Source organism: Salvelinus fontinalis, chromosome 28 (genome assembly GCF_029448725.1).
Source record: "Salvelinus fontinalis isolate EN_2023a chromosome 28, ASM2944872v1, whole genome shotgun sequence".
Lineage (NCBI taxonomy): Eukaryota > Metazoa > Chordata > Actinopteri > Salmoniformes > Salmonidae > Salvelinus > Salvelinus fontinalis.
In genome coordinates, this window is record NC_074692.1 from 14,380,099 (window position 1) to 14,408,003 (window position 27,905).

The 27,905-nt window shown below is 44.1% G+C and overlaps 2 protein-coding genes across 2 annotated transcripts; one reads left to right on the forward strand and one right to left on the reverse strand.

Moving 5' to 3' along the window:
- Positions 1-38: 38 nt before the first annotated feature.
- On the forward strand, positions 39-13,845 carry LOC129826231 (carnitine O-acetyltransferase-like). Its single transcript, XM_055886733.1, has 14 exons — positions 39-193; positions 7,532-7,810; positions 7,999-8,117; positions 9,286-9,339; positions 9,436-9,601; positions 9,768-9,942; positions 10,161-10,339; positions 10,491-10,591; positions 11,609-11,728; positions 11,820-11,942; positions 12,049-12,184; positions 12,284-12,346; positions 12,444-12,581; positions 12,734-13,845. The coding sequence occupies exons 1-14, from the start codon at positions 167-169 to the stop codon at positions 12,947-12,949; spliced, it is 1,896 nt and encodes a 631-aa protein (XP_055742708.1). The 5' UTR covers positions 39-166; the 3' UTR covers positions 12,950-13,845.
- Positions 13,767-27,883, reverse strand: adamts13 (ADAM metallopeptidase with thrombospondin type 1 motif, 13). Its single transcript, XM_055886731.1, has 31 exons — positions 27,643-27,883; positions 27,238-27,304; positions 25,266-25,534; positions 24,983-25,148; positions 24,749-24,885; positions 24,528-24,611; positions 24,282-24,406; positions 24,012-24,158; positions 23,474-23,608; positions 23,157-23,307; positions 22,894-22,998; positions 22,616-22,773; positions 22,393-22,456; positions 18,846-18,972; positions 18,571-18,719; positions 18,340-18,460; positions 18,153-18,233; positions 17,879-18,060; positions 17,539-17,695; positions 17,267-17,396; positions 16,996-17,175; positions 16,672-16,870; positions 16,463-16,571; positions 16,252-16,381; positions 15,998-16,177; positions 15,532-15,736; positions 15,093-15,441; positions 14,837-14,980; positions 14,532-14,711; positions 14,206-14,387; positions 13,767-14,059 (listed from the first exon to the last, which is right to left on the reverse strand). The coding sequence occupies exons 1-31, from the start codon at positions 27,721-27,723 to the stop codon at positions 13,904-13,906; spliced, it is 4,650 nt and encodes a 1,549-aa protein (XP_055742706.1). The 5' UTR covers positions 27,724-27,883; the 3' UTR covers positions 13,767-13,903.
- Between the last annotated feature and the right edge of the window lie 22 nt (positions 27,884-27,905).

Consider the following 27,905-nt stretch of genomic DNA (forward strand, 5'->3'; position numbering starts at 1 on the left):
TAGTTTCCCATCATGCCCGGAGGGGGGCGTAGAGATGTCCGACATTACTAAGTAACTTCTCAACTGGTAAAACTTTAGGCGTGGGCTATGTCCTTGACATGACAGCTCGAGGTGTTTCTTTACACAAACAACAACCAAAGCCTCGCGGGGACATTTTTATGCAATTATGTTGGGTCTTCTTTTGAGAGTCGTGGTGAGTCAAAGTTTTTATAATTCATAAATGCGCAGTCATGCACCCATAACTGAGAGCAGCGCGTTCACTATTACTGCTGTGTATGTATGTATGTGGGGGTTGCATACTGTAACCTATTTACCTCATATATTAGGCTACAATATGGATAACGTTTCAAGGTTCATGTCTATATCAGATCAATACTGATAACAATTAATTGAAGGACAGTGGGTTAAACTATTATACAATATTTTAATATAGACTACAGCTTGCTTTTTATTTGTGTTTGCAGTGGTGGAAAAAGTACTGTCATACCTTGAGTAAAAGTAAAGATACCTTAATAGAAAATTACTGAAGTAAAAGTGAGTCACCCAGAATTAAGTAAAAGTCTAAAAGTGTGTGGTTTTAAATGTAGTTAAGTACAGTGGTGGAAAAAGTAGGCTAGTTGTCATACTTGAGTAAAAGTAAATGCCATGAATCAAATTGCACAGTTTTATTTTTATATACTGACAGCCAGGGACACACTACACACTCAGACGTCATTTAAAAATGTAGTACTTGTGTTTAGTGAGTCTGCCAGATCAGAGGCAGTAGCGATGACAACGGGTTATAGTGATAGGCTAAGTACTCAATTGGACCATATTGCTGACCTGCCTGAGCATTCGAAATGTAAACGTAAATGAGTACTTCTGTGTGTCAGGGAAAATGTATGTGATTAAAGAATACATATTTTCTTTAGGAAATGTAGTGGAGTAAAATGTTTCAAAAATGTTGACTCCAATGCTTCCCACAGTTGTGTCAAGTTGGCTGGATATCCCTTGGGTGGTGGGCCATTCTTGATACACACGGGAAACTGTTGAGTGTGAAAAACCCAGCAGCGTTGCAATTCTTGACACACTCAAACTGGTGCGCCTGGACCTACTACCATACCCCCATTCAAAGGCACTTAAATATTTTGACTTGTCCATTCACCCTCTAAATGACACACGTACACAATCCATGTCTCAATTGACTCGAGGCTTAAACATCCTTCTTTAACCTGTCTCCTCCCTTTATCTACACTGATTTGAAGTCATTTAAACAGGTGACATCAATAAGGGATCATAACTTTCAACAGGATTCACCTGGTCAGTTTTGTACGCTCAGTATATATTCTAACCTGAAGAAGCTGTCAGGAAACTTGACAGCCAAGCACAGTCCAAACAAATAGTGTAACAACATGCTAAACTTGACAGAGTTGCTTTGGTCTCAAGTTTCTTAGTCATAAAATTTGCTCATACATTGCTCTAACAATCTATTGTTTGCTTTGGTTTTTGGATTCAGACAGAATTATACTGATCATACCTGTTTAAATTGAAACGAACGTAAATGCATGTTAATCACTTTGAGTAACCTTAATATGGTGTCTGTTTTATTATGTTCTGGTTTCCGTTGCAACGGCCCAGACCCTTTGACCTCTATTTTCAGCTGGCGTCAAGCCAGCTCAATTGCCATTGCCAGACGGCATCCCAATCCACGTCCTAAGAGCATGTACAGGCCAGCTGACGGGAGTGTTTATGGACATAATAAATCTTTCACTATCCCAGTCTGTTGTCCCCACTTGCTTCAAAATGTCCACCATTGTTCCTGTACCCAAGAAAGCGAAGGTAACTGAACTAAATGACTATCGCCCCGTAGCAATCACTTCTGTTATCATGAAGTGCTTTGAGAGGCTAGTTAAGAACCATATCACCTCCAACTTACCCGACACCCTATACTCACTACAATTTGCATACGGCTCCAACAGATCCACGGACGACGCAATTGCCTTTGCACTGCACACTTCCCTATCCCACCTGGACAAGAGAAGGACTACTAACGGAGGGCTGAGCATGCCCCCATCCACATCGACGGGACCTTTAGTGGAGCAGGTCGAGAGCTGCAAGTTCCTCGGTGTCCACATCACAAAGAAATTATCATGGTCCACACACACCAACACAGTTGTGAAGAAGGCACGACAATGCCTCTTCCCCCTCAGGAAACTGAAAAGATTCGGCATGGGACCTTAGATCCTCAAAATTGTATTGACTGGCTGCATCACCGCTTGGTATGGGATCAGACCTCCATGCTCTACAGAAGGGTGCGTACGGCTCAGTACATCACTGGGGTGGGGCCGAGCTTCCTTGGCATCCAGGACCTCTATACCAAGCGGTTTCAGAGGAACATACTATTTATACATGTACTGCTGTACTACATTTTTTATTATTTTAGAATTTTTGTTTATTGTGTGCTTGTTTGACATTTACTGCTGTGATTGATAGGATCTTGGAACATAAGCATCTCGCTGCACCCGCCATAACACCTGCTAAACGTGTACGCAACCAGTAAGATTTTATTTGATAAAAATTGTTGATCTGTTAAAGCTCTTCTATTTTCAAACCCTAGCGCCAGGATTTGTAATTTCTGTTTTATGTGAGCTTGCTCGCTCTGAGGTGGGAGGGGTGGCAATATCTTAGTTGTACCCTTAAAAACATGTGCAAAAGTGCCAATTTCAGTATGCACTGGTGGGGATATTTTAAGACCAACCAAAAGCTGGTCTTAGCGGTAACCCAGTTGGTTATGGCATGGATTTTGACAACGGAAGCACAGCCTATCCAGCCGTGACACACATTACCCATATGCACATGGAGTTAGAGATGCACTACATGACCATAAGTATGTGCACACCTGCTCGTCGAACATCTCATTTCAAAATCATGGGCATTAATATGGATTTGGTCCCCCCTTAACGGCCTTTTCACTAGATGTTGCAACATTGCTGCTGGGACTGCTGGGACTTGCTTCCATTCAGCCATAAGTGCACTAATGAGATCGGGCACTAATGTTGGGCGATTAGACCTGGCGTTCCAATTCATCCCAAAAGTGTCCGATGGGGTTGAGATCAGGGCTCTGTGCAGACCAGTCAAGTTCTTCCACACCGATCTCTACAAATCATTTCTGTATGGACCTCGCTTTGTGCACGGGGGCATTGTCATGCTGAAACAGGAAAAGGCCTTCCCCAAACTGTTTCCACAAAGTTGGTTGCACAGAATAATCTAGAATATCATTGTATGCTGTAGCGTTAAGATTTCCTAGCCCGAACCATGAAAAACTGCCCCAGACCATTATTCCTCCTCCACCCAACTTTACAGTTGGCGCTATGCATTGGGGCAGGTAGCGTTCTCCTTTCATCCGCCAAACTCAGATTAGTCCGTCTATTTCGAAACATGTACCTTATTACAGAAAAATAATTGCTTGTTTTCCTTTTCGTTTGATTAACAAACAAACCCTTAGTAGGCTACCCTTACCCTACTATTACGAAAGCTGGTTCTACAGCAATGGATCTGGTGTCTTTTTTATGCTGGTCATGCCTGCAAGTAGCCTATCCATAAAGGGTTTCTAAATTGTCTACTCATGAGGCTTTTGCCGACATGCTTTTGCATCATTCAAAATTCACATAGGTCTACCTACTGTGCATACTCCATTCAGCTTGTATCCATCCCCATTTCCAAAGAGCGCTTCTTGTCCGGTTACCAAAGATGCGCTCCTCCAAACAGGCCTAGGCTATATCTTGCTTATTTAGAACGTGCCTCACACATACAGTACAATTTATGGGAACCTTGTCTTTTTTATTTGAGGAGAAGTGCGATTCGTAAAGGCCTATACTCGTTGAAGCCAATTACAACAATGTTGACTGTCAACACTCTAAACATATTGAGCAAACCAAGGTTATTATAGCCATTTATGTGTTGTAAGCCTGTAGTTAGTTTTTTTGGCAATAATACAGTAATACAAAGTTGATGGGCCGGAACCATAGACTTGGATAGACATAACATCTCTGTATCTGTATCATGATGGCATCTGTGAGAGCATGGGCAGCACCATTGAGGCCATCATCTTGAGATAGTCAATGTTCTTCTTCTCAAGTAAAATTCTTTGGCTGATCCCTCCTGATGACACGGCTGTCACAACTCCAACCGTTTCATTAGGTCATGCCAACCAGGTCATCAGGAAGGATCAGTCAAGGAAGTTGGAAGTCCCACCCAGTTGACTAAATCAAAACGGCGAAAGTCCTGAATGGAGCTGCCCGTGCTAACACAGGCTTTTGACCACTACAGGACTCCATACAACTTTATGGCCAGGACATAAATAACAACTCAATCGATTTAAAGAATAAGCGCCTAGACTGGTGCAAGAAATATGGTGGAAGGAAACTCTCTTGCCCATGTTTACACCAATCCAAAGCTTTGTTCTAACATCTACTTCGTTAACAATCAAGTACCTTTACCTTTATCTGACAAAGAGAGAGGAAAAAACAACAAATTAAGTCTTGGCCCATTTGACATGTTACGTTTATCTAATATTAAACATGTATCACTGACTAACCCCTTTAAAAAGGTTCATAAAAACAGCTGCAACAACAGCAAAAAATATAAACAATTCAATATTTCTTCACAAATCTATCAGTTCACAGACAGACAGCCAGCTTGTGTGTTTCTCTTCAACCAAACAATATTTTCTGGCTTATCTTCAAGAAGACTCTGCGTTCCAGAGAGGTGGTCATTTGGTTTCTCAAGCCTGATGACAGTTGTCCACAGACAGAGAATATTCTCTCCACAAACACTTAGGATGCAGTGGCAGAAACCAGATCCAGTGCCACAGGGCAGTTTGCCTGGCAGAACTTGAGGGGTGACTGTAAACATGCCCCCCTTTACGTCTTCCAGGTATTTCCGCAGCTTACATGGGACACTTAATGCCCTGCCAGGTTGACCCTCCGGCTGGACAGTGACCTCAGACACAATCTTCGATGCGAGGAAGCTATATTTCTGAAGCACAGTGGTAGAGATACTATCTGGATTAATCGTGCTGGCATCTTCCTGGGGTCCTGCTCCACGGCTGTACTCACAGATTTTCTGAAGTACAAAAGACTCTGCCTCCCTAATCAGGGGTTCCATCTCTGACGAGCGAAGTGCCAGAGACCCACTTGGGTCCATCAGGCAAGCTGCTGCAGGGGTTGGATCAAAGTTGGCTGTCAGTGGATTCAATATGCATGCGAAGCGCTCACACAGTGACTTCAGGAGGACCTGTGCCAACTGTTTTGCAACAGTATTTGACAGCAAGTGCGCCTCAAGGTTGAGGAGGCACACCCCCACATCAGACAGCGACTGGCTGTCAGTTTGAAGTTGGTCAGTGTGGATTGAGAACGGCTCCAGCAACTTCACAAGCTGTTCTAGCTTGGCCCAGTCACGCTCCATGCTCACCCTTGGATTTCTTCCATGTTAGCTAGTGATAGTGATGCACAAGCTAGGCCTATTTGAAACATTGGCATCTACTGATAGCATTTTCCCACCAGATTCAGAAGCCTGAAAACCCCATTAGAAAATAAGCTTAAAAACCCATTAGATTTTTGTCCAAAGTATAAAAGGTATGATGGTTTTTATTTTAGTTCGTTTTGCAGTCAAATATAATAGTTTTAGCTTTTCAAATGTTTTAATTTAACATTTTTATTTAAGTTTACTAAATTGTTTTTCCAATGTTGTATGTATCATGGTGTTGACAGTTTCTGGCCAGTAGGCCTACCAATCAGCTCTGTGGTGTTCACCCAACATTGCTGATATACACTGCTCAAAAAAATAAAGGGAACACTTAAACAACACAATGTAACTCCAAGTCAATCACACTTCTGTGAAATCAAACTGTCCACTTAGGAAGCAACACTGATTGACAATACATTTCACATGCTGTTGTGCAAATGGAATAGACAAAAGGTGTAAATTATAGGCAATTAGCAAGACACCCCCCAAAACAGGAGTGATTCTGCAGGTGGTGACCACAGACCACTTCTCAGTTCCTATGCTTCCTGGCTGATGTTTTGGTCACTTTTGAATGCTGGCGGTGCTCTCACTCTAGTGGTAGCATGAGACGGAGTCTACAACCCACACAAGTGGCTCAGGTAGTGCAGTTCATCCAGGATGGCACATCAATGCGAACTGTGGCAAAAAGGTTTGCTGTGTCTGTCAGTGTAGTGTCCAGAGCATGCAGGCGCTACCAGGAGACAGGCCAGTACATCAGGAGACGTGGAGGAGGCCGTAGGAGGGCAACAACCCAGCAGCAGGACCGCTACCTCCGCCTTTGTGCAAGGAGGTGCACTGCCAGAGCCCTGCAAAATGAACTCCAGCAGGCCACAAATGTGCATGTGTCAGCATATGGTCTCACAAGGGGTCTGAGGATCTCATCTCGGTACCTAATGGCAGTCAGGCTACCTCTGGCGAGCACATGGAGGGCTGTGCGGCCCCACAAAGAAATGCCACCCCACACCATGACTGACCCATCGCCAAACCGGTCATGCTGGAGGATGTTGCAGGCAGCAGAACGTTCTCCACGGCGTCTCCAGACTCTGTCACGTCTGTCACATGTGCTCAGTGTGAACCTGCTTTCATCTGTGAAGAGCACAGGGCGCCAGTGGCGAATCTGCCAATCTTGGTGTTCTCTGGCAAATGCCAAACATCCTGCACGGTGTTGGGCTGTAAGCACAACCCCCACCTGTGGACGTCGGGCCCTCATACCACCCTCATGGAGTCTGTTTCTGACCGTTTGAGCAGACACATGCACATTTGTGGCCTGCTGGAGGTCATTTTGCAGAGCGCTGGCAGTGCACCTCCTTGCACAAAGGCGGAGGTAGCGGTCCTGCTGCTAGGTTGTTGCCCTCCTACGGCCTCCTCCACGTCTCCTGATGTACTGGCCTGTCTCCTGGTAGCGCCTGCATGCTCTGAACACTACGCTGACAGACACAGCAAACCTTTTTGCCACAGTTCGCATTGATGTGCCATCCTGGATGAACTGCACTACCTGAGCCACTTGTGTGGGTTGTAGACTCCGTCTCATGCTACCACTAGAGTGAGAGCACCGCCAGCATTCAAAAGTGACAAACATCAGCCAGGAAGCATAGGAACTGAGAAGTGGTCTGTGGTCACCACCTGCAGAATCACTCCTGTTTTGGGGGGTGTCTTACTAATTGCCTATAATTTCCACCTTTTGTCTATTCCATTTGCACAACAGCATGTGAAATGTAGTGTCAATCAGTGTTGCTTCCTAAGTGGACAGTTTGATTTCACAGAAGTGTGATTGACTTGGAGTTACATTGTGTTGTTTAAGTGTTCCCTTTATTTTTTTGAGCAGTGTATTTTATATGCTAATGGGATTATCAACTTAATATTTCAGAAACTTAAACTAAATATCAACGTAGATACTGTACCGTATGTGTGGTATTTCAGTATGTCATATTGATTGCAAAACAAATTCTTTATTAGAAATGCAATGACACAGAATGCATTTTTTCAGTTAAGGCCGGGCTTGGTGAAGCCATGTCGCCTCGTCAAGCCGATGTCAGTGACCATCCTCCCAGAGAGGTCCTCGCATCACCAGGACAATTTGCCCAAGCTGCCCGTGCCTCCACTAAGGCAGACATTTGAGCGCTACCTGTTGATGCTGGAGCCCCTGCTCAGTGAGGAGGAGATGGATCACACACGCAAGCTAGTCAAGGAGTTCCTCATTCCTGAGGGAGTGGGAGACAGGTTGCAGAGGAGCCTGGAGCGCAGAGCTAGCAACAAAGAGAACTGGGTGGGTACTGTCATAGAACAGAACTGGTCACATAGAGCAGAGATGGGTACCTAGTAGGGCAGAGCACTGGGTTGTTCTGGGTTGATTGGCAGGAACAGATACCTGTATTATATCCTTTATGCACCTACAGTATATGACATGTTGATGGTCTATAGCATTATCATGGCTGTTTGTGGATGTTTATGCAGCTCACAGAGTGGTGGATGCAGTCAGCCTATCTGGATTCCCGGATGCCTGTGGCAGTCTATTCCAGCCCTGGGGTGGTCCTGCCCCGCATGACCTTCCAAGATCGCCAAGGACAAATGAGGTGAGCAACAAAGAACCATGTGTGTTTGAGGCCACTGTACCAGCCATTGTTACGAGATTATACAGTAGATGCCTACCCTCCACCAGCACTAAAACATTTTAGGGCTGTCTCTACCGATCCGTGAAAAGGACATTTTATAGGCTTACTGCTTAGTAGAAAAGTCAGTAGAAAGTGATTGACTTCAGTGTTGTAATCCGCCATAGCTCTGTTGAACTTGAGAATAAGCTTGAGTTTCAGATGACCTTTAGACAGACTCCCCTTTCATGCTGGCTATTTTAAGCACATTGGCTGCTCATAGCATTGCTCAGCTTTTTTGGACCGCGGAGACCCACGTACGCAATCAACATTGCGGACAGTGCCAAACACATGCAATAGAAGATGACACTAGAGCAGACTTTATTGCTCATATGAAAAGTCAATGATTCAACAATATACTGTACTGTAATGTACACCATTGTATCCACTAGACTAGAGTGACACAGACAGTTCAATAAATGCAGAGATATAGAATCAAAATAGACAGATATCATGGTTCTGAGTTGGACATGCTAAGCAAGTCTGGTGGGAGATATGAGGACATGGAAAACAATGGTGCACTAAAGTGTATTGGAGTTGATTATCTGAATAGAACATGAGATGCTGGAGAGGTAAAAGGCTGAATCTCAGTTGGATGAGGAAATAAGGTATCATACTTAATTACTCAATAGGGCGGCAGGTAGCCTAGTGGTTAAGAGCATTGGGCCAGTAAGCGAAAGGTTGCTGGTTTGAATCCCTGAGCCGACTAGTTGAAAAATCTGATGATGTGCCCTTGAGCAAGGCACGTAAACCTAATTGCTCCTGTAAATCACTCTGGATAAGCGTGTCTACTAAAATGTAAATCACTCTGGATAAGCGTGTCTACTAAAATGTAAATCACTCTGGATAAGCGTGTCTACTAAAATGTAAATCACTCTGGATAAGCGTGTCTACTAAAATGTAAATCACTCTGGATAAGCGTGTCTACTAAAATGTAAATCACTCTGGATAAGCGTGTCTACTAAAATGTAAATCACTCTGGATAAGCGTGTCTACTAAAATGTAAATCACTCTGGATAAGCGTGTCTACTAAAATGTAAATCACTCTGGATAAGCGTGTCTACTAAAATGTAAATCAATGTTTTCTGCTCAGGTTTGCTGCTAAATTGATTTCAGGAGTTTTGGACTTCAAACAAATGATTGACAAGTGAGTAATATTGATATAGAAAATATGATCTATCTTAATGATATACATCTAATATATATTTGTCACCCCAGTTGACTCTCTAACTCTGTGTCACAGTGAGACCCTACCTATTGAGTATTTGGGTGGGAAGCCTCTGTGTATGGACCAGTACTACCAGATCCTGTCCTCCTGTCGTATCCCTGGACCAAAGAGAGACACTGTGGTCAACCACGCTATCGGGAAAGTGGCCCCTACTCACATCACTGTGGTCCATAACTTCCAGGTACACTAGGGTGTGCTATTGCTTTGATTTTCTCTTTTTGATGCTGCTTTATGTTGCTGCAACACAAGAGAGGAACTCAATAACATTGTTGCATTGTTAGTTTATTGTCTCTAACCCACTTAACCAGAACCTCAAATGCGTATTGACCTTCTCCCTCTGTCCTTAGTTCTTTGTCCTGGATGTGTATAACAGTGATGGCTCCCCACTGACGGTGGACCAGATTTACATGCAACTGGAGAAAATCTGGAACTCGTCCCTGCAGAGCAACAAGGAGCCTATTGGCATCCTGACCTCCCAGCACCGCAACACCTGGGGCAAGGCCTACAACAACCTCATCAAGGGTGAGGCCAGGGAGAGCCTTGAATGCTAGACAAGGGTCTTTGGAGCGCATGGAGTGACCCACCAAATAAACAAAACCCTAGTCATAACCCAGTCTTGAGCCATAACGTAAGAGTGACTGGATGCATCTTATCACTTTGCACATACTGTTTTAGACGTATTGGTCGATGCTTTCCTCAAGGTCCTTGTAGGTCGCTGATTGTATCGTGTTCTTCCTTAGACAAGACAAATAAGGAGTCTGTCCGTGCTATCCAGAAGAGCATATTCACAGTGTGTCTAGACGCCCCCATGCCACAGATGTCTGAGCAGCGCTACCAGAGCCGCGTCGCTGCCCAGATGCTGCATGGTGGAGGGAGTCGCTGGAACAGTGGCAACCGCTGGTTTGATAAGACGTTACAGGTGAGCTCTGAGACTAAAGCTGTAGAACAAAGGTTGCATCCTCCCTGATATATGTTCATATTTTTACTCAAAGAGTCTCTTGCATTATTCTACTGTATTCATACATGTATTTTAAGTCGTATTGTTATAACGTGTATTATTTAATCCCCAGTTTATTGTGGGTGAAGATGGTACCTGTGGTCTGGTGTATGAGCATGCCCCAGCTGAAGGCCCACCCATTGTGTTCCTGGTGGACTATTTGGTTGAGTACATGTAAGGCATAACAAAATATGTTTATTTCATTCATTGATTAATGGTACACAGCACTTCCAAGGTCATTGTGTACTACAGATAAAAAGGTCGGCGCTGGTTGCCATGGTTGCAATGGCTATTTTTCCAACCAGAGCAGGTGCATTATGCCTGAGTATAGCAAGCATTTTGAAGATTCACTATTTGTCAGGTTTAGATTGTGCCTGATCCATTTGAAAATGATCTGTACTACCATTTGAAGCCCACTGATCATGGCCAAGCTGGAATCGCGATCCTGGCCTGCTACTGAATGTGACTCTGCCTCTCTTGAAGTATCAAATCAAATCAAATCACATTTTATTTGTCACATACACATGGTTAGCAGATGTTATTGCGAGTGTAGCGAAATGCTTGTGCTTCTAGTTCCGACAATGCAGTAATAACCAACGAATAATCTAACCTAACAATTTCACAACAGCTACCTTATACACACTGGTGTAAAGGGATGAAGAATATGTACATAAAGATATATGAATTAGTGATGGTACAGAACGGCATAGGCAAGATGCAGTAGATGGTATCGAGTACAGTATATACATATGAGATGAGAAATGTAGGGTATGTAAACATTATATTAAGTGGCATTGTTTAAAGTGGCTAGTGATACATTTTATACATGTATGGCAGCAGCCAGTCAATGTTAGTGGTGGCTGTTTAACAGTCTGATGGCCTTGAGATAGAAGCTGTTTTTCTGTCTCTCGGTCCCTGCTTTGATACACCTGTACTGACCTCGCCTTCTGGATGATAGCGGGGTGAACAGGCAGTGGCTCGGGTGGTTGTTGTCCTTGATGATCTTTATGGCCTTCCTGTGACATCGGGTGGTGTAGGTGTCCTGGAGGGCAGGTAGTTTTCCCCCGGTGATGTGTTGTGCAGACCTCACTACCCTCTGGGGAGCCTTATGGTTGTGGGCGGAGCAGTTGCCGTACCAGGCGGGGATACAGCCCGACAGGACACCTATAATGCTTTGTGTTGTTTTAACAGGGGAAGGATGGAGGTGGTACGCGCTCCCATGATCCCTCTGCCCATGCCTCCCAAACTGCGCTTCAATATCACACCTGAGGTCAAGAAGGATATTGAGTCGGCCAAACAGAATATGAACATGCAAGTAGAGTCTGTTTGTGTTCCTAGCAGTTTACATTCAAACATATCTTTGAAGTGTTTCTCACTCTTTGGCTACTCTTTCATTCACCAGAATGTCACATGACTTGGATGTGAACGTGGTCAACTTTGCTGACTATGGGAGAAATGTTCCAAAGGCTCACAAGATGAGTCCAGATGCCTTTATACAAATGGCTCTACAGCTTGCCTACTTCAGGTGGGTTTCATGAACAAAACAGTCAACATCTGCAACAGCAGTCGGGTTACCTTAACCTATCACTTTGAGACATATTGATGAGACCTATTGCTTTTTCATCTTTCAGAATGTATAAGATGTGCTGTTCCACCTATGAGAGTGCGTCCCTGCGTATGTTTGCACTTGGTCGAACAGACACAATCCGCTCCTGCTCCAATGAGTCTCTCAAATTTGTCCAGGCAATGGAGGACCTAGCTAAACCGGTAGGTCAACTCTGAAACCTGAACGTTGACACTAAATAAACAATAAACCCTGACTGTCACTCTACTGTAATTATGTCTGTTTATCCCATATGTTGACAGAACAAAGAGAAGGTTTCTCTATTGGACAAGGCATGCCAAGCCCACGTAGAATACACACGCATGGTGAGGACTTGATGGAAATGGACATTTACTGTATTAATCCATGCTTGTCCCCACTCACTGCAATGTACATTCATTTTGTGTATGTCAAAATGAGCAGGCAATTCATGGCCAGGCCATAGACAGACATCTCCTTGGCCTGAAGTTGCAGGCGATTGAAGAACTGACGTCCATGCCAGAGATATTCATGGACACAGCCTATGCTGTGGCTGAGCATCCCAATCTCTCCACCAGCCAGGTATGAAGGCTGTTTATGTGAGGTATTTAGCATCCTAAAATACAACATATAACAGGACAAATTGTAGACAGTTGTTTGGTAATAATGTGTTTATTAGTTTTGGCCCACATTTGTACAGCTAAAGGTAAAGTTTCACTGACTCTCTTCTCCAGGCTGGTGCCAAGACAGACTGTGTGATGTGCTTCGGTCCACTGGTGCCAGATGGCTACGGAGTGTGTTACAACCCCATGGCAGACCACATCAACATTGCCATTACAGCCTTCAACAGTTGTGAAGAGACACATGCTGCCAACTTTGGCCGGGCTATGAAGAAGGCTCTGAGAGACATGAGGTCTCTGCTGGAGGAGACAGCTAAGGCCAAGCAATGAGTCCCCACAGGGGACATGGCTCCTCTTTGTGGCGGTGTGGAACTGAACCTGTGCTGCAGGTAGTGGGGGAAACTGAAGCCACCCGGGTATATCTAGTGCTGTAACATGGAGAGAGGAGAAGCACTTTGCAATGCGTTAGGTGGGCCTTGGGAAGATTTTGGGGCCTTCAGGTAGACGTGATGTGAGTGTTGGAGGGAAAATCCTGTAGGTGAGACAGTCCTGTAATAAGCAAAATAATATCAAGACTGTAAAGTGAGTATGACTGATGGAAAGTTATACATTTCATGTTGAATGAAATGGGTATATCCTTTTCCAAATAGAAAGCGCCATATGTCAAAGAAAGATCCACACCAGATCATGGCAGAGACTATACTGTATTACAGATGTAGGATCTTAATTTGACCAGTTTCTCACAGCAGTACAATAATCCTGCAGCAACAGGAAATGTGAATTATTCTGTGCGTTATTTAATGGACATTTTTGTAGGGGTTGATAAATTATTTTGTTAGGATAATTTTCTGCGACAGCATAGTGATCGAATTAAGAGATTACATCTGTCTGTTTTAAGTTATATTTAAAAGTCATACATTATGTTGGCGCTGTCTTAACATTTATTTTTGTGGGATTCTATAGATGTGTTTATTCAGTTTGTTTACTTACATATTTGTTATTTCATATTTATAAAATAAGTTCAAACAGTTCTGAAAATGTGTGCCATACTATACCAAATGTGCCATAAGAATGAGTTGCTGAGTGATTTTGCTGTGATTTACTTTGGTAAATGTTTTCTATACAACAACAAAAATAACAAACAAAATAAGACTGACTGCTGTCATTTATTTTAATGTTACAAAATTCTGACAATACTGATTAAACTAAGGACAAATTGTTCTCCAGTAACTGCCTAAATTCCTGTCTCGTTAAATACTGTATAATAGAAATGCGAGCCACGGATCAAGGCTCCACGAATGAGTATTCAGCTCGGAAGCTCCCGTTGCTTTGCAGGTACTCGCCATGAAATTCTATCTCTGCCATGTTTCCAGCTGATCGCCAGTCAAAAAGCTGTTGGCCCTTGAACACGTTGGTCTTCAAGACGTCTACATCTCGTATCTAATGGAGATGGTAGTAGAGGCATAATGTTATCTACAATGGCATACATGTCAACATTCAAGATTCATGGTTTAATGTATACTCTACTAGTTTGCATTGATGAATATACTGAAAAGCAAGAGAGAACAGTCTCCCTCCTCCCTGACCATAATGAAGGTGGACTGGGCTGCTGTGCTGTTGACCACAGGGCCCATGCTCAGAGCCCGGATCCTAATCTTCACTGAGGGAGGGGCGTTGATGAGGACTCGACAGGTGTGACTGCCCAACGCAGAGGTCATCGTTGGATTCTCAATGACCCCGCTGGGAGCAAACAGCTGGACATCACAGTCTGTAGGAGCAACAGAAAGAAGCATGTGGGTATGTATTAAATTGACCAAATAATATGTCCTTCTAAAAATCTATTGTTCCAGCTCTGTAACAACATGCCACTCTGCCTTCTGTTCCAGCCAATACAGTAGCAGCTCAGTGTTACCCTGGTGGTGACTCTTCTTGTTGTTCTTCTGACTGCTGTAAGTGAGCAGCACTCCGTTTCCACTGGACAAGAGATGCTGGCGCACCAGCAGGACGTTGGTCCTGGAGGTCAGTTCAGTGTCCTCAAGCTGGTCACACTTCCTGACCAGTACCAGCCTGTCATAGAACGCCACATACTCCCCTAAGCATATACACACACACACACACACACACACACACACGCACACACACGCACACACAGGGTTATTGTTGTCCATTTCGGTTGCCATAGATAGACAGTACAAAGGGTATTATAACATTTCTCACTTTTCTTGCAGCTTAGGGAGCTGGACTCTACTTTCATGTGGATGACCTCATCCAGGGGCCGGCCTATTGACAGGATGCAGCGACCTGTCTCATGTCTCAAGTCCACTGTGCCTGACTCCCCCAGCAGAAGCTGCCCACACAGACCTAGATAGCGACACACAGTAGATAACTATTACATTAGCTTATGGAGCTCTCTCAATGCTTGGTCTATGCCTTTTCTGATGAGTGCTAAAGAAGCAGAGTTCTGCCACCTTACTGGTTTTAGGTGTCACAGTGGGCATGGCTGGGGTGATCAGTTCTGTTACAGTCGGGGGTGTCTGGGTCAGGCTGAGAGTAGGAGACACTCCCATGGATGAGGAGCTGACTTCCATGCCCTGGGGGCTGGGTAACTGGTCCCTGGTCTCTAGTGAGGGGGCGTTGGTGGTGTGTGTGTGGGTGAGGGGACTAGTCTTCTCTAAGACCCTGCAGTCGTCCATCTGGCAGCCCCGGATGGTGATGGGCTTGGGCATGTGCATGCAGAGCAGTGGGCTGAGGGGCTCAGGCTTAGTGGGTCCCATGCAGGACACTGCTCTAGACTGGATCCCATACCCACACGGCACTGAACACTGAGAGACAACAGAAAAGTTAGTCAACAGTACATCTACATAATTTATAAATCACTCATGTATGAAAACACCACTGGCCACTGTACCTACCTGATTCCAGTCTTTCACGTCCCATCTGAAGGTGCACACCTGCACCAGACAGGGTACCGTGGTAGCAGGTTTAACGGCTGCATGGCATCTCTCCTCAGACACCTCACTGTCATCCCCATGGATATACTCAACACAGGAGACATGCCTCCTGGCTAACCCCAGATCACAAGACGTAGAACAGGCCCCCGTCCTCAGCACTCTCCACCTGGACAGTATTATCTCAAGTTCAAGTTTATTTACACCCAGCAATACATAAAGAAATCTCTATATGGCACTGTCTGTTGACACTCACATAGCATTCAAGACAAACTGAAATCCATGGGTGGTGAATTCCACATTTAGATTCTCTTTTTTACCCTGGTCTTCTAGCCAGTGTTCAGTGTCTGTTTACCGTTTACCTGGCTGGGCAGGTGTTGGAGTTGCATGGATTACCTGGATGTGCAGCTGTTGGAGTTGCATGGATTACCTGGCTGGACAGCTGTTGGAGTTGCATGTGACCACTGCTATGGGTTTGGTCATGTTACTGCACTCTGTATTGTTCACAACCACCTCCTCATCTCCCTCGGTCTCCTGGGAGCAGTATAGCACCCTATGGGCCACGCCTCCTCCACACGACACACTGCACACTCCCTGCTTGTAGCGCCACCTGCATTGGAAACACACTGCTGTTACCCTGCTATGACAAAGCTGTCATTCTTGTATTTGAAAGGATCAACTCACATGGGAGGGCAAGGGGAAGGGTTGCAGGACTCTGTGTGAGGCTCTGGTTTGCTGGAGGCATCACAGTAGACCTCAGGCACCGCTAGCCTGGTCTGGTGGTCCAGACATGAAAACCACACCTGCAGGGTACCTACACATGTATAAGGCTTGTGTTGACCAAGGTACCACACTGTCTTTCTAAAAATGGAAGGGATTATCTGGTCTAACTTACCATTTCCGCAGGTCTTTGAGCATTGGCCTATCACAGGGCTCCAAACATACACTGTTAGGTACCTGGAGCGGTACCTTAAACCAGGGGATTTGTTAAGTATAGGTTGATCCTGGTAAAGACAAATGAATGGACGTCAAAGTTCCACCTTCTCCAGAATGATGTCTTAGAATTCGGTGTGCACATTTATGTATTATAGATCTCTGCTGTACCTGTCCCTTAGACTCCCAGCCAATAGGGCAGACATCGATCACACAAGACACTAAGACAGGTGGTTTGAAGAGCCCTGAACACAAGCTATGGTCCACCTCAACATCATGACCCCCTTCGGACCGCACACATGTCACAACGCGTTTGGCCGCTCCGGGCCCACACACCGCTGAACACTCCCCGGCTTCTGACGCATTCCACCTGTCACAAGCATCCACCCAAAAAATTCTATATCAACACTGTACTGGGCCATTAACCTACATGGTGCAACTTGGACCTTGTTTGCTTCATGTACATATTGTATTTGATTATAAAAATATGTATACCTTGCAGGGCAGGGTTGAAAGTTGCATGTATCCACTGATTGTGTGGCTGAGTGTTGTGGACATTCAGAAACGGCCACCTGTAGGACATCTGCTCCTTGCCTTTGAACACATCTCACAGGGCGCACTTTCTCTCCACCACCACACAAGGCACTGCAGGGCCCAAACTCTCCCATCTCCCAGCTGGAGAACACAACACAGGACATTGATCAATCAGTTTGATGAAAGTTTAAGAGTTCTAGGTGTGACAGTGTGCAGTGAATGTAGAGTGGACCTGGGGGGACAGGCTGGGAGGTGACAGGTTGTCTGCTGAAGCAGGAGAAGGGGAGCTGAATCACAGTAGACCTCCTCCAGATGCTCCTTGGTGTCTTCATCCATACAGACATACATAGATTTCTGTATGCCTACAAGAAAAAGAGAGAACAGTGGATCTATAAGAACAGTGACATTTGGAAAGCCTTAAAGTACACCCACAACAAACAAACTAAATATATTTATTCAACAATCATTTGTAAAAAAATATATATAATTCAAAATGACTCTTACCAGAGCCACAGGTGACAGAGCAGGATGTTGTAACAACAGTCCACTTGCCCCTGGGTATCTCTTTTATAAAAGCATTATTACTAATGGGAGTATAAAAGTGGTAGGTGATGTTTGGACTGGTTTGTTCTCCATATTCTTTTCCATATTTCCGATAGACCTGTTGGAGCAAAAAACAAATGTCATATTCCTTTGTATTTTGAGGAGTCAGTAAAGTTCTATATGTGTGTGTACATAGTGAATGGAGATACTGTTCCTCTTCTATATGTGTCACTCCAAATATCAGAGGGGATAACTGTGAGAGTCTGTTGCCATGTCTGGGAATGTCTCTCTCCCTGCTGACCTGTATGTGTGTCTCCTCTGTAACAGTTCCAGGTAGCAGCAGCTCCTCCATGAGAGGCAGGAGGTCAGGGGTCAGGTACAGACGATAAACCAGACGACCGTCCTCCAGAGGAGAGGGGTGAGTGATGTTTAACGCAATGCCGCCACTCCCAGACACAACATACTGATTCCCAATCAACACCGCTATGGGTAAAAACACCAGACACCTTGCTTATTGTCCTTTATATGATTTGGGGTTTCTTTTCAAACCACCCAAGGTCACCCCAGATACTCACCCAGGTGAGTGAAGACAGGTGCCCTGTTGACAATATGAACCTGAGTGGCGTTTACTGGCAGGGTCAGGAATGTGACGTACTCTGAGAATCAATTAAGCAGGGAAAAATCTAGTTTAATTACTGGAATGAGATGGAGGTAGAAATGATCACTCTCCAGACTGAAGAATGGGGATATTTGAGCTGTTACCTCTGGCCTGACCACCACTGTAAGACTGAGAGGTGAGACTGCAAGAGGAGCCATCCCCTCCACATACCCCACACACATCCTCCACCTTCCCAGACTTCAACACTCCATCACAGCCAAACAGCTAGTGGAAGAAATTATTGCCCATTAGCTTATGAGGACATGTCAGGTCTAATATTTTCTCAAAGCGTCTCTAGAATTCTCTAAGGTGGAGAAACCGAAGCAGGCCTTTACCTGGCACATCCCTCCTAGACAAGCTGTCGTGGCACCAAGGGGAGCTGGACTGTCTGGTTCACAACGAGTCCCATCCACAAACTGAGACCCACGGCTCACAATGAAGTTCTCTCCCTTACACTGGCACATGTACCTGCACTGTTCATCCCCTGGTCATGGGGAAAAATCAGAGGAATACAGTGGAGGGAGTCAGTAATGTAGTAGTTTGTCCTTTGTTTATTGCCCTCCATCCCAATGACCCAACCATTCCCCATTGGCAAGGTGTCTTGGCCCACCTGTGACAAAGCCTACAGCGGGGATCCAGGTGTAGAGGGAGGCCGTGTTGGGGGACAGGTACAGGGGCTGTAGATCTGTCTGGGCGCACTGCTCTGCCATGAAGGCCAGCTGGGTCCTTTCACACTGCTACTCAGACAGCATAGTGTGAGGGGAAGAATGCCGAACATTGCTTGTGTTCACACCCTATGTTTCAGTTAACATCCTTCTGACGACCAATTGAACTTTCTATCATAATAGTCTTTTGAAGAGAAGCAACATTTCTATTTCCAATTCAACTTCCCTCATTCCACTCGAAGCATGTGTATGGAGTGATTTCAGTGCTAACAGAAATTGTTTTTGAATTACATAATTTAGGATATAGATTTTTATAATGTAATAATTTTTAATCGGTAATGCACTTAGATCATATAATTCATCATTTGAATAGAATTTAATGAATATTGCATTCCGTTTTAATTTAATATTCAATATTTATATATTCATCTTCAATAGGGTAGATATTGCATTCATTGTCTGTGTATCAAGTTTCCAAACTTTTATTTAAAGTTGATCAAAGATTCATATATTCAACTTCTCGGATGCATTCAGATTCAGTTTTCAAATTCAGATCTCTAAATTCAGATCTCTAAATTCAGATCTCTAAATTCAGATTCAAAACTTGAGAGAGCCTCCTGGCAAGCCAGGAAAGGTAGAGGAGAAAATATATAATCAAACGCTCTCTGTGGTAAACAGAACTGCCACGCAGAAAAAATATCAGCCAATGGAGAGAAGCACGAGATTGAATTTTACTCAACTTTTTAGAGCAGTTGTCATCAACCGGTCAATCGCGATCGACTGGTCAATCTCCAAGGCATTCCTAGTCGATCGCCAAACATTTCTGTAAAAAAAACAACTATTTATTTTTTATTCATCTCGGGCTGTTGGCGGTAGGTGCACCTGATTCAGCTGCCTTGTGTGCTGCGTAGATGAACTGTTGCCTTTTTTAACCATTTCATGTGTCTGGAAGTACAAACTCTGCCTTCCCTGCGGGCCGGAGAGCAAATCAAGTGCACTTAGGTCTAAAGCTGGCCAAACGGATGGCTCAGATTAACGTGTCCGCAGTAACAGGCATAAAAGAAAGCTACAGCAAAGTTGATACTGTGAGATTTCAAAGCGTTTAAAAGCTGCTGTTTTTATGAGTGAGTTTATGTTCTTACGCTTCGATCACACCGACAGTGTCATTGCATTTTGATACACCAGAATTACATTAATTTCCAATGAAACGCTGCGTTTGCCTTGCAGCATTGCGTTGCAGAGGCAGTTGCAGTGTGTTCGGTGTGGTGCATACGTTGGATTTATCGAACGTATGCGTCAAACTGTATGCATAGACGGCTTGACGGAAATGGGAGCAGAAGGTGAATGTTGAACTTTTGTTGCATACATATCCAGCTGGTGCTGCATACTATTTTGTGCAATGACGCTGTCAGTGTGTTTGAAGCGCTACGCTTCGAACACACCGACAGCGTCATTGACCACTGTTCTAGAGTTTTCCCTGTTAATATTATCAACGTTTCCCTTTACTGTGGCAATTGTGATCGAATCAACGCAATATTAGCCACTTTCAATGAAACATACCGAAACAAAATGAACTATGCAAGAGATTTTGTTGAAGGCAGAATGCATTGGAGTAGGACTCAGCCTATACTCTATACAGATTGGTGCAGCATAACCAATCAGAGATGCAGGAGGGCTATATGCAAATAGACCATTGCCATATATGGATCTGTGCCATTTATTTTGAACTGGACTGTGTTTACAGCATGAGCGGTCGTGAGTAGATGCGTTTGTTTTGAGATTAAAGCGAGAGCTGCATGTAGCCACGTGTGCACATTTTGTTCATATCCTTTGCTTTAGTGAGTTATTAGCTCAGTTATAGATCATTTGTAGTCAGCAATAGGGGAGTGATTACTTCCTACAAGAGCAAAAAACATGTACATTTCTAGACATCTTTGAAAAGCAAGTCAGGTAAAGAGCTTTTTTTTGTCTTAAAGGGGCAGTGTTGTATTTTGAGACAGGCTTGAATAAGCTAATTAGCCAATAGGTAGAGGGTAGCATAATTTGTCTGATTCTCTATAATGGAATGGGAATAGTAATGCATCTTATTTTGTAAAGTAGTTTCTTTCATCAAAAGGACAAGTGGATAAACAGGTTAATGTCAAGCCCTGCATGTTTTTTTTTTCAAAAGTCTCATGGAATGTAGGGATACATTGAACACCACACATTGGCTGCGACTGTAGGCTGAATGATAGAACAGATATTTCCATCGTTTTGATGAAATAGTCACAGTAGCCTACTTGACCGCTGTTAAAACTGTAACTTAAAGCAGGTACTGCCTCAGTGTTCACAGTAAACGTGATCTGGAAGTTGTACAGAATTTTCACAACGTTCAAGTTTGCACTCAGCAGACCTGAAATTTGCTTAGTGACAGTTTTTTTTGAGGGAACATTGGAAGGGAGTGTCACAAAAACCACAGTTTGGTCCCGATAAGAATATAGTGGAATAGCCCTGTCATAGCCCTTCTAATGATAGCCTTTCCACTCCTTATTTAATCTTGCTCTGACTGGGTTCAAACCAGGTCTCCTGTATGTTACAAGACTGTGTTAGCCCACTTAGCTAAAGCCCATAGGAATGAGTTCAGGAAGCTAACTCAAGTCTCCAGCAAGCTTAGTCATCAAAAGAGCGTGGTTCATCGAACCATCTTGGTTACATTTTACCCCCCCTTTGACCTCATACTTAGAGATCACGGCACCAATATAACTAACTGGGTTCGAAATCAGGCCTACTGCGCAACAGAAACACTTTCTGTGGAAAAAAGAAGCAGACAGATCTGTGCACCCCATTTAATGAGAGTGCAACAAAGGTGGTTTGGTGATCCATGAATATGATGAGCAACCTTGCCTGAGACATGAAGACGTGTTAGTTTGACTGATGGGGTTCTAACCCAGGTTTCCTGTGCGCCAAATTCATAGGAATAAAATATATTCAACCGTCAGTTTACCACAGATGGCGTTTGATTCTATCTGTGCTCCTCTACCTTTCCTGGCTGGCAAAGTACCAGGACGTTGTCTCTGGTTTTGAATCTGAATTTTAACATGTGAATGTTAGTTTGTAAACTTGATACACAGAAAATGAATGCAATATCTACCATATTGAAACTGAATATATAAATATTGAATTTGAATATTCACTGATTTTGAATATTAAATTGAATTAAATTGAAAACCTGTATGCTATATACTACATTCAATTCATTTTCAAATCATGAAATACAAGTTCAACTTATGAATTCAATGAATCAATTTGTGCATTACAAATAAAACAATATTACATTCAAATTCAATATCCTAATACAATTTTAAAAAATACATTTTTTAGCACTGAAATCGCTCCATACACGCAGTACATGTACAGTACTCACGGCACAGAATAAATGGTGCAACCTTTTACCTTGTAAAAATGACCTACGGAGGCCCACTGTAAACATAAACATGACCTGTGGAGTTTTACCTGCTGGTGACAAAGTTCCGCCTCTGTATCCCTGCCCTTGCAATCATTCCCACCAAATGCAGGCCTGGAAATGAAAACATTTTTTAAATGAAAATTATGAAGACATCCATCAAGAATAATAAACTGTTTGGCTAATCCTATTTGCCAGAAATGTACCACTTGCACTTGAGAGGAGTCATGAGAACTAGTGTTGTAATTGGGCCTGACTGTTGTTTCTTGTTACCGTGGGTTGTTGCATTGCCTGGTCCGGGAAGTGACGCCCCCGCCACATATCCGTGAGCATGGGGAGAACTGGGACCAGCTGGACCAGGACCCGTGCACCACCACAGAGGAAGAGGAGCTGAGCTGGTCTGGGGACACACAGCGGCCCTTCAGGCACCACTAGAGGACATGCAGGGTTAGAGGTCAGGGCTGCTTTCATTTCACAACCCAAATGTTGCATACTTTGACCAAACATAGTCATAATGATTGAATGAGACTAGTGATAACATAAGGCTGTACCTGGTTGGGTGCACACTCTGTCCCATCCAACAGAGGCACCAGCAGACGTTTACATGAGCTGTTGTCATCAGGTTTGATGTGGCAGGAGAGAACACGGCACGCAGGCTGACAGGAGGAAAGACTTAACACTGGGAAAGCCTTACCCAGACAGAGCTATAGATACTGTCAACATACTGTATAACCACTCTTATTACTACAGTATAACCATGATAGTATAATCACCGAAGTGGCTGCCATTTAATGTCTCATAATGTGTCCCTTACCAGGTCAGGGTTGGTGAAGGAGCAGGCCCTGGCGGTGCTACCAAACGCTATCCGGCACTGGTCGTCCACGCCATAGTAAAGGCCTGGCTTCCAGTCTTGCAGAGAGCCAACCAGAACAGGCAAGTCTTTCACACAGTCAGCCTTGCCTTCACTAGAATAGCATAACAAACACATATCTTACTCTCATTACCAGCCTTCTACAATACTCACTGTTGTGTACAGTACCACTGACCATTATTACATTTCTGCAGAGTAATCTACTTATGATGAACAGGTCATTATTAAGAGTCCATGTGAGAAACAGCTGGCATGCTTACCTGAAGAATGTGTACAGCTGTTGTCTGCTGCACTGGGACCAGGTGAGATCCACACTGTTGTAGCCTCCATCAGAGGCCATCATAAAGCCACTGCTGCTGCATGTATTACCAATCCCATCATGGTTTATACCAAAGCTGGGGGAAAGAAGTGAAGATTACTAACTGTAGCTCTTCCCATGCTATTGACAATGTCTTACCTGTGGCCTATCTCATGCCACTATGTCTTACCTGTGGCCTATCTCATGCCACTATGTCTTACCTGTGGCCTATCTCATGCCACTATGTCTTACCTGTGGCCTATCTCATGCCACTATGTCTTACCTGTGGCCTATCTCATGCCACTATGTCTTACCTGTGGCCTATCTCATGCCACTATGTCTTACCTGTGGCCTATCTCATGCCACTATGTCTTACCTGTGGCCTATCTCATGCCACTATGTCTTACCTGTGGCCTATCTCATGCCACTATGTCTTACCTGTGGCCTATCTCATGCCACTATGTCTTACCTGTGGCCTATCTCATGCCACTATGTCTTACCTGTGGCCTATCTCATGAGCGATGGTGATGCCCAGATCAAAGCCTGTGTCCTCTGTGATTACACAACTCCATTGGCTAGAACATGCCCCGCCTAGCTGGGCCACGCCCCTCACCTGCTTGTTCCCATTGGGCAGCTCCAGATCAAATCTGGTTGAGTACAAACAAATTACAGTAAAGTAAAACCACAAGATTTACAATTATATAAATGTTCTAACTTCAGACTACAATTCAACTTGAAAAAATAGCACAGGATAAAGTACAACGACCTACCTTGTGATGTATAACACAAGGTCAGCATGCAGGGGGTCCGTGTCATTAGAGGGGATGACCCTTCTGGCCCACTCACACACACTCCTCAGAGACGAGGAGATGTTGGTGGAGATGTTAATCTCTGGCTGAAAGTGAGAACATAGCACTCAGAGAGGGAAGCATTCTTCTGGCTCCTCAGCCAGGCCTCCATGGCAGACTGGCCAACCCAGGTGTGTGTGGCGGGGACAGACATTGTCAGACACTGACCTCTGGTTCTGAGAGGATGATCATACGGACCAGATGCACTCTCATGTTGGCTCCCAGTGTCATGTCCCTCAACAGCTCTGAGGCCTGTGGAAAGACAACAGGACACACCAACACTGGATGACCACTTTCAATAATCATTCAGATGCCTGACGCAAACAATAACAAACAGACAAAGACAGGCAGGCAGGCAAACAGGCAGGCAGACAGACAGACAAACTCACAATGTTGAGGTTGGTAAGTATGTATCTCTCTGTGTCCTGCCTGTGGACCAGCTGCACGTCAGGCGCTACCACCACTAGCAGCTCCAGGTGGGTCACCTCAGGCATTATGGCTGACCTTTGGCGACGCAGCCTCTTCACTGTCAGGATGAAGACAAAAAGAGCAGTATGCTAACAGAATGTGCGAGGATGAAGTGTGAAACATTAAATACAATGCTATGATACTTGAACACTGACTGTGAGAGTGTCTGGGGGGGCCTCTGGCAGTAAATGGCTGGTGGAACACCAGATGAGGTATTCTTGGACTGGAACAGTTTCTGGCTTCAGTCAGATGAATGTGTTTTTGAAGCACTGGCTGAATGTATAGTCTCTCCTTCTCTTTACCTGCAACAACCAGGCCTTGCTGTTGGAAATAGAAAAACAATTGCAATCCAAATTCATTTAAGAGAATTATGAATGAATAACAGAATAACAGTATAAGTAAACTGTAGAATTGTTTGTCTTAACTTGGAAAACGTACCATTTTCCTGGCACAGATGGTGAGAAATCCTTTAGTTGAAGGAGGATGTAGAACTTTGGCCTGCTGACAACACATGGCATGACTTTTCCTTATGATGTTGAGAGTGGTGTTCCGAGCTGTCTCTAATGTGGACTGACAGGAGAAGGACTGCTTCCTCTCCCCGATCCCCAGCACAAAGCGCTTCCCTTCGGTCTCGAAGGAGCATCGCCAGGGGCCAGTGTGGAGCTCCGTAGAGGCACAGTCTGTCCAGATGAGCTGAAACTCCGGCACTGGGGTGAGAAAGGTTACAATACTGTACAGTGGGAAGAAAAAGTATGTGAACCCTTAAGAATTATCTGGATTTCTACATAAATTGGTCATAAAATGTTATCTGATATTTATCTAAGTCCCAACAATAGACAAACACGGTCTGCTTAAACTAATAACACACAAACAATTATAATTGTTCATGTCTTTATTGAACACACTGTATAACCATTCACAGTGCAGGTTGGAAAAAGTATGTGAACCCTTGGATTTAATAACAGGTTGACCCTCCTTTGGCAGCAATAACCTCAATCAAATGTTTTCTGTAGTTGCGGATCAGACCTGCACAACGGTCAGGAGGAGTTTTTTTACCATTCCTCTTTACAAAACTGTTTCAGTTCAGCAATATTCTTGGGATGTCTGGTGTGAACCGCTCTCTTGAGGTCATGCCACAGCATCTCAATCGGGTTGAGGTCAGGACTCTGACTGGGCCACTCCAGAAGACGTATTTTCTTCTGTTCAAGCCATTCTGTTGTTGATTTACTTCTGTCTTTTGGGTTGTTGTCCTGCTGCATCACCTAAACTTCTGTTGAGCTTTAATTGGCAGACAAATAGCCTAACATTCTCCTGCTAAATGTCTTGATAAACTTGGGAATTCATTTTTCCGTCGATGATAGCAAGCTGTCCAGGCCCTGAGGCAGCAAAGCAGCCCCAAACCATGATGCTCCCTCCACCATAGTTTATAGTTGGGATGACGTTTTGATTTTGGTATGCTGTGCCTTTTTTTCTCCACACATAGTGTTGTGTGTTCCTTTCAAACAAAAACAACTTTAGTTTCATCTGTCCACAGAATGTTTTGCCAGTAGCTCTGTGGAACATCCAGGTGCTCTTTTGCGAACTTCAGATGTGCAGCAATGTTTTTTGGGGATAGCAGTTGCTTCTTCCATGGTGTCCTACCATTCGTGTTTAGTGTTTTACGTATTCTAGACTCATCAACAGAGATGTTAGCATCTCCAGAGATTTCTGTAAGTCTTTAGCTGACACTCTAGGATTCTTCTTAACCTCATTGAGCATTCTGCGCTGTGCTCTTGCAGTCGTCTTTGCAGGACGGCCACTCCTAGGGAGAGTAGCAACAGTGCTGAAATTTCTCCATTTATAGCAATTTGTCTTACAGTGGACTGACTTTTAGAGATACTTTTGTAACCCTTTCCAGCTTTATGCAAGGCAACAATTCTTAATCTTACTGTAGGTCTTCTGAGATCTCTTTTGTTCGAGGCATGGTCAGCATCAGGCAGTGCTTCTTGTGAATAGGAAACTCAAATTGTGAGGGTTTTTTATGGGGCAGGGCAGCTCTAATCAAAATCACCAATCTCGTCTCATTGATTCGACTCCAGGTTAGTTGACTCCTGACTGCAATTAGCTTTTGGAGAAGTCATTAGCCTAGCGGTTCACATGCTTTTTCCAACCTACACTGTGAATGTTTAAATTATGTATTCAATATAGACAAGAAAAATACAATAATTTGTGTGTTATTAGTTTAAGCACACTGTGTTTGTCTATTGTTGTGACTTAGATGAATTTTTATGTCAAATGTATGCAAGGATCCAGGGAATTCCAAAGGGTTCACATACGTTTTCTTGCCGCTGTATGTGAATTATTGTATCCACCATAACGGTTCAGTAGCTCACTGTAACCGTATGGAAACTGTGTCATTATTCAGTCATACCTGAGGTAGCAGAGTCGGTACCAAAATAAAACACCATGTCCTTTTGATCCAGGGAGTGCAGAAATAGCTGGAGAGGGGATACAAATGAAATGTTGGGGTCATTTTGTGAGCAGCAACATGAGGATTAGAATCACTAATCCATTCCTGGTTTGTATACAGTATGACAGATTACAGCAGGCCTATGTCCATGAGGAGCACAATCAACTGAACAACAATAAGATCTTTACAGAACCCCTGAAAAATGTAACTTTTAAGTGTATCGTACAACTGAGATCCTGTGATCTGCCTCTCTGTAGGTAGAGATTTCCGCAGGACGATAAACAGCGCAAGTTGAGGAGGTCAATGTACTTTGCAGATGTCACAAACAGAAGAATCACCAACCACATCCCTGTGTTTTCCACTTACCTCCTCCAATGGAGATCTCATTAGTATTGCTGTGGAGCCTGGCAGCACTGACAGCAGACAGAGCAGCGCCAAGGCTGCCATGTTTCCCCTCTCCTCTCCCTGTGGGACCACACCACACACTACCTGGCCTTGCTATATATCTATCAGAGTAAGAGGACCAAGATCTTCCTTCCAGCCGAGTCTGATAAGACCCAGCCAAATGGGGAAGTGGCAAACAAGTTTACTAAAACATCAGGAGCAGTAGTTGATAAGTGACAGACTTC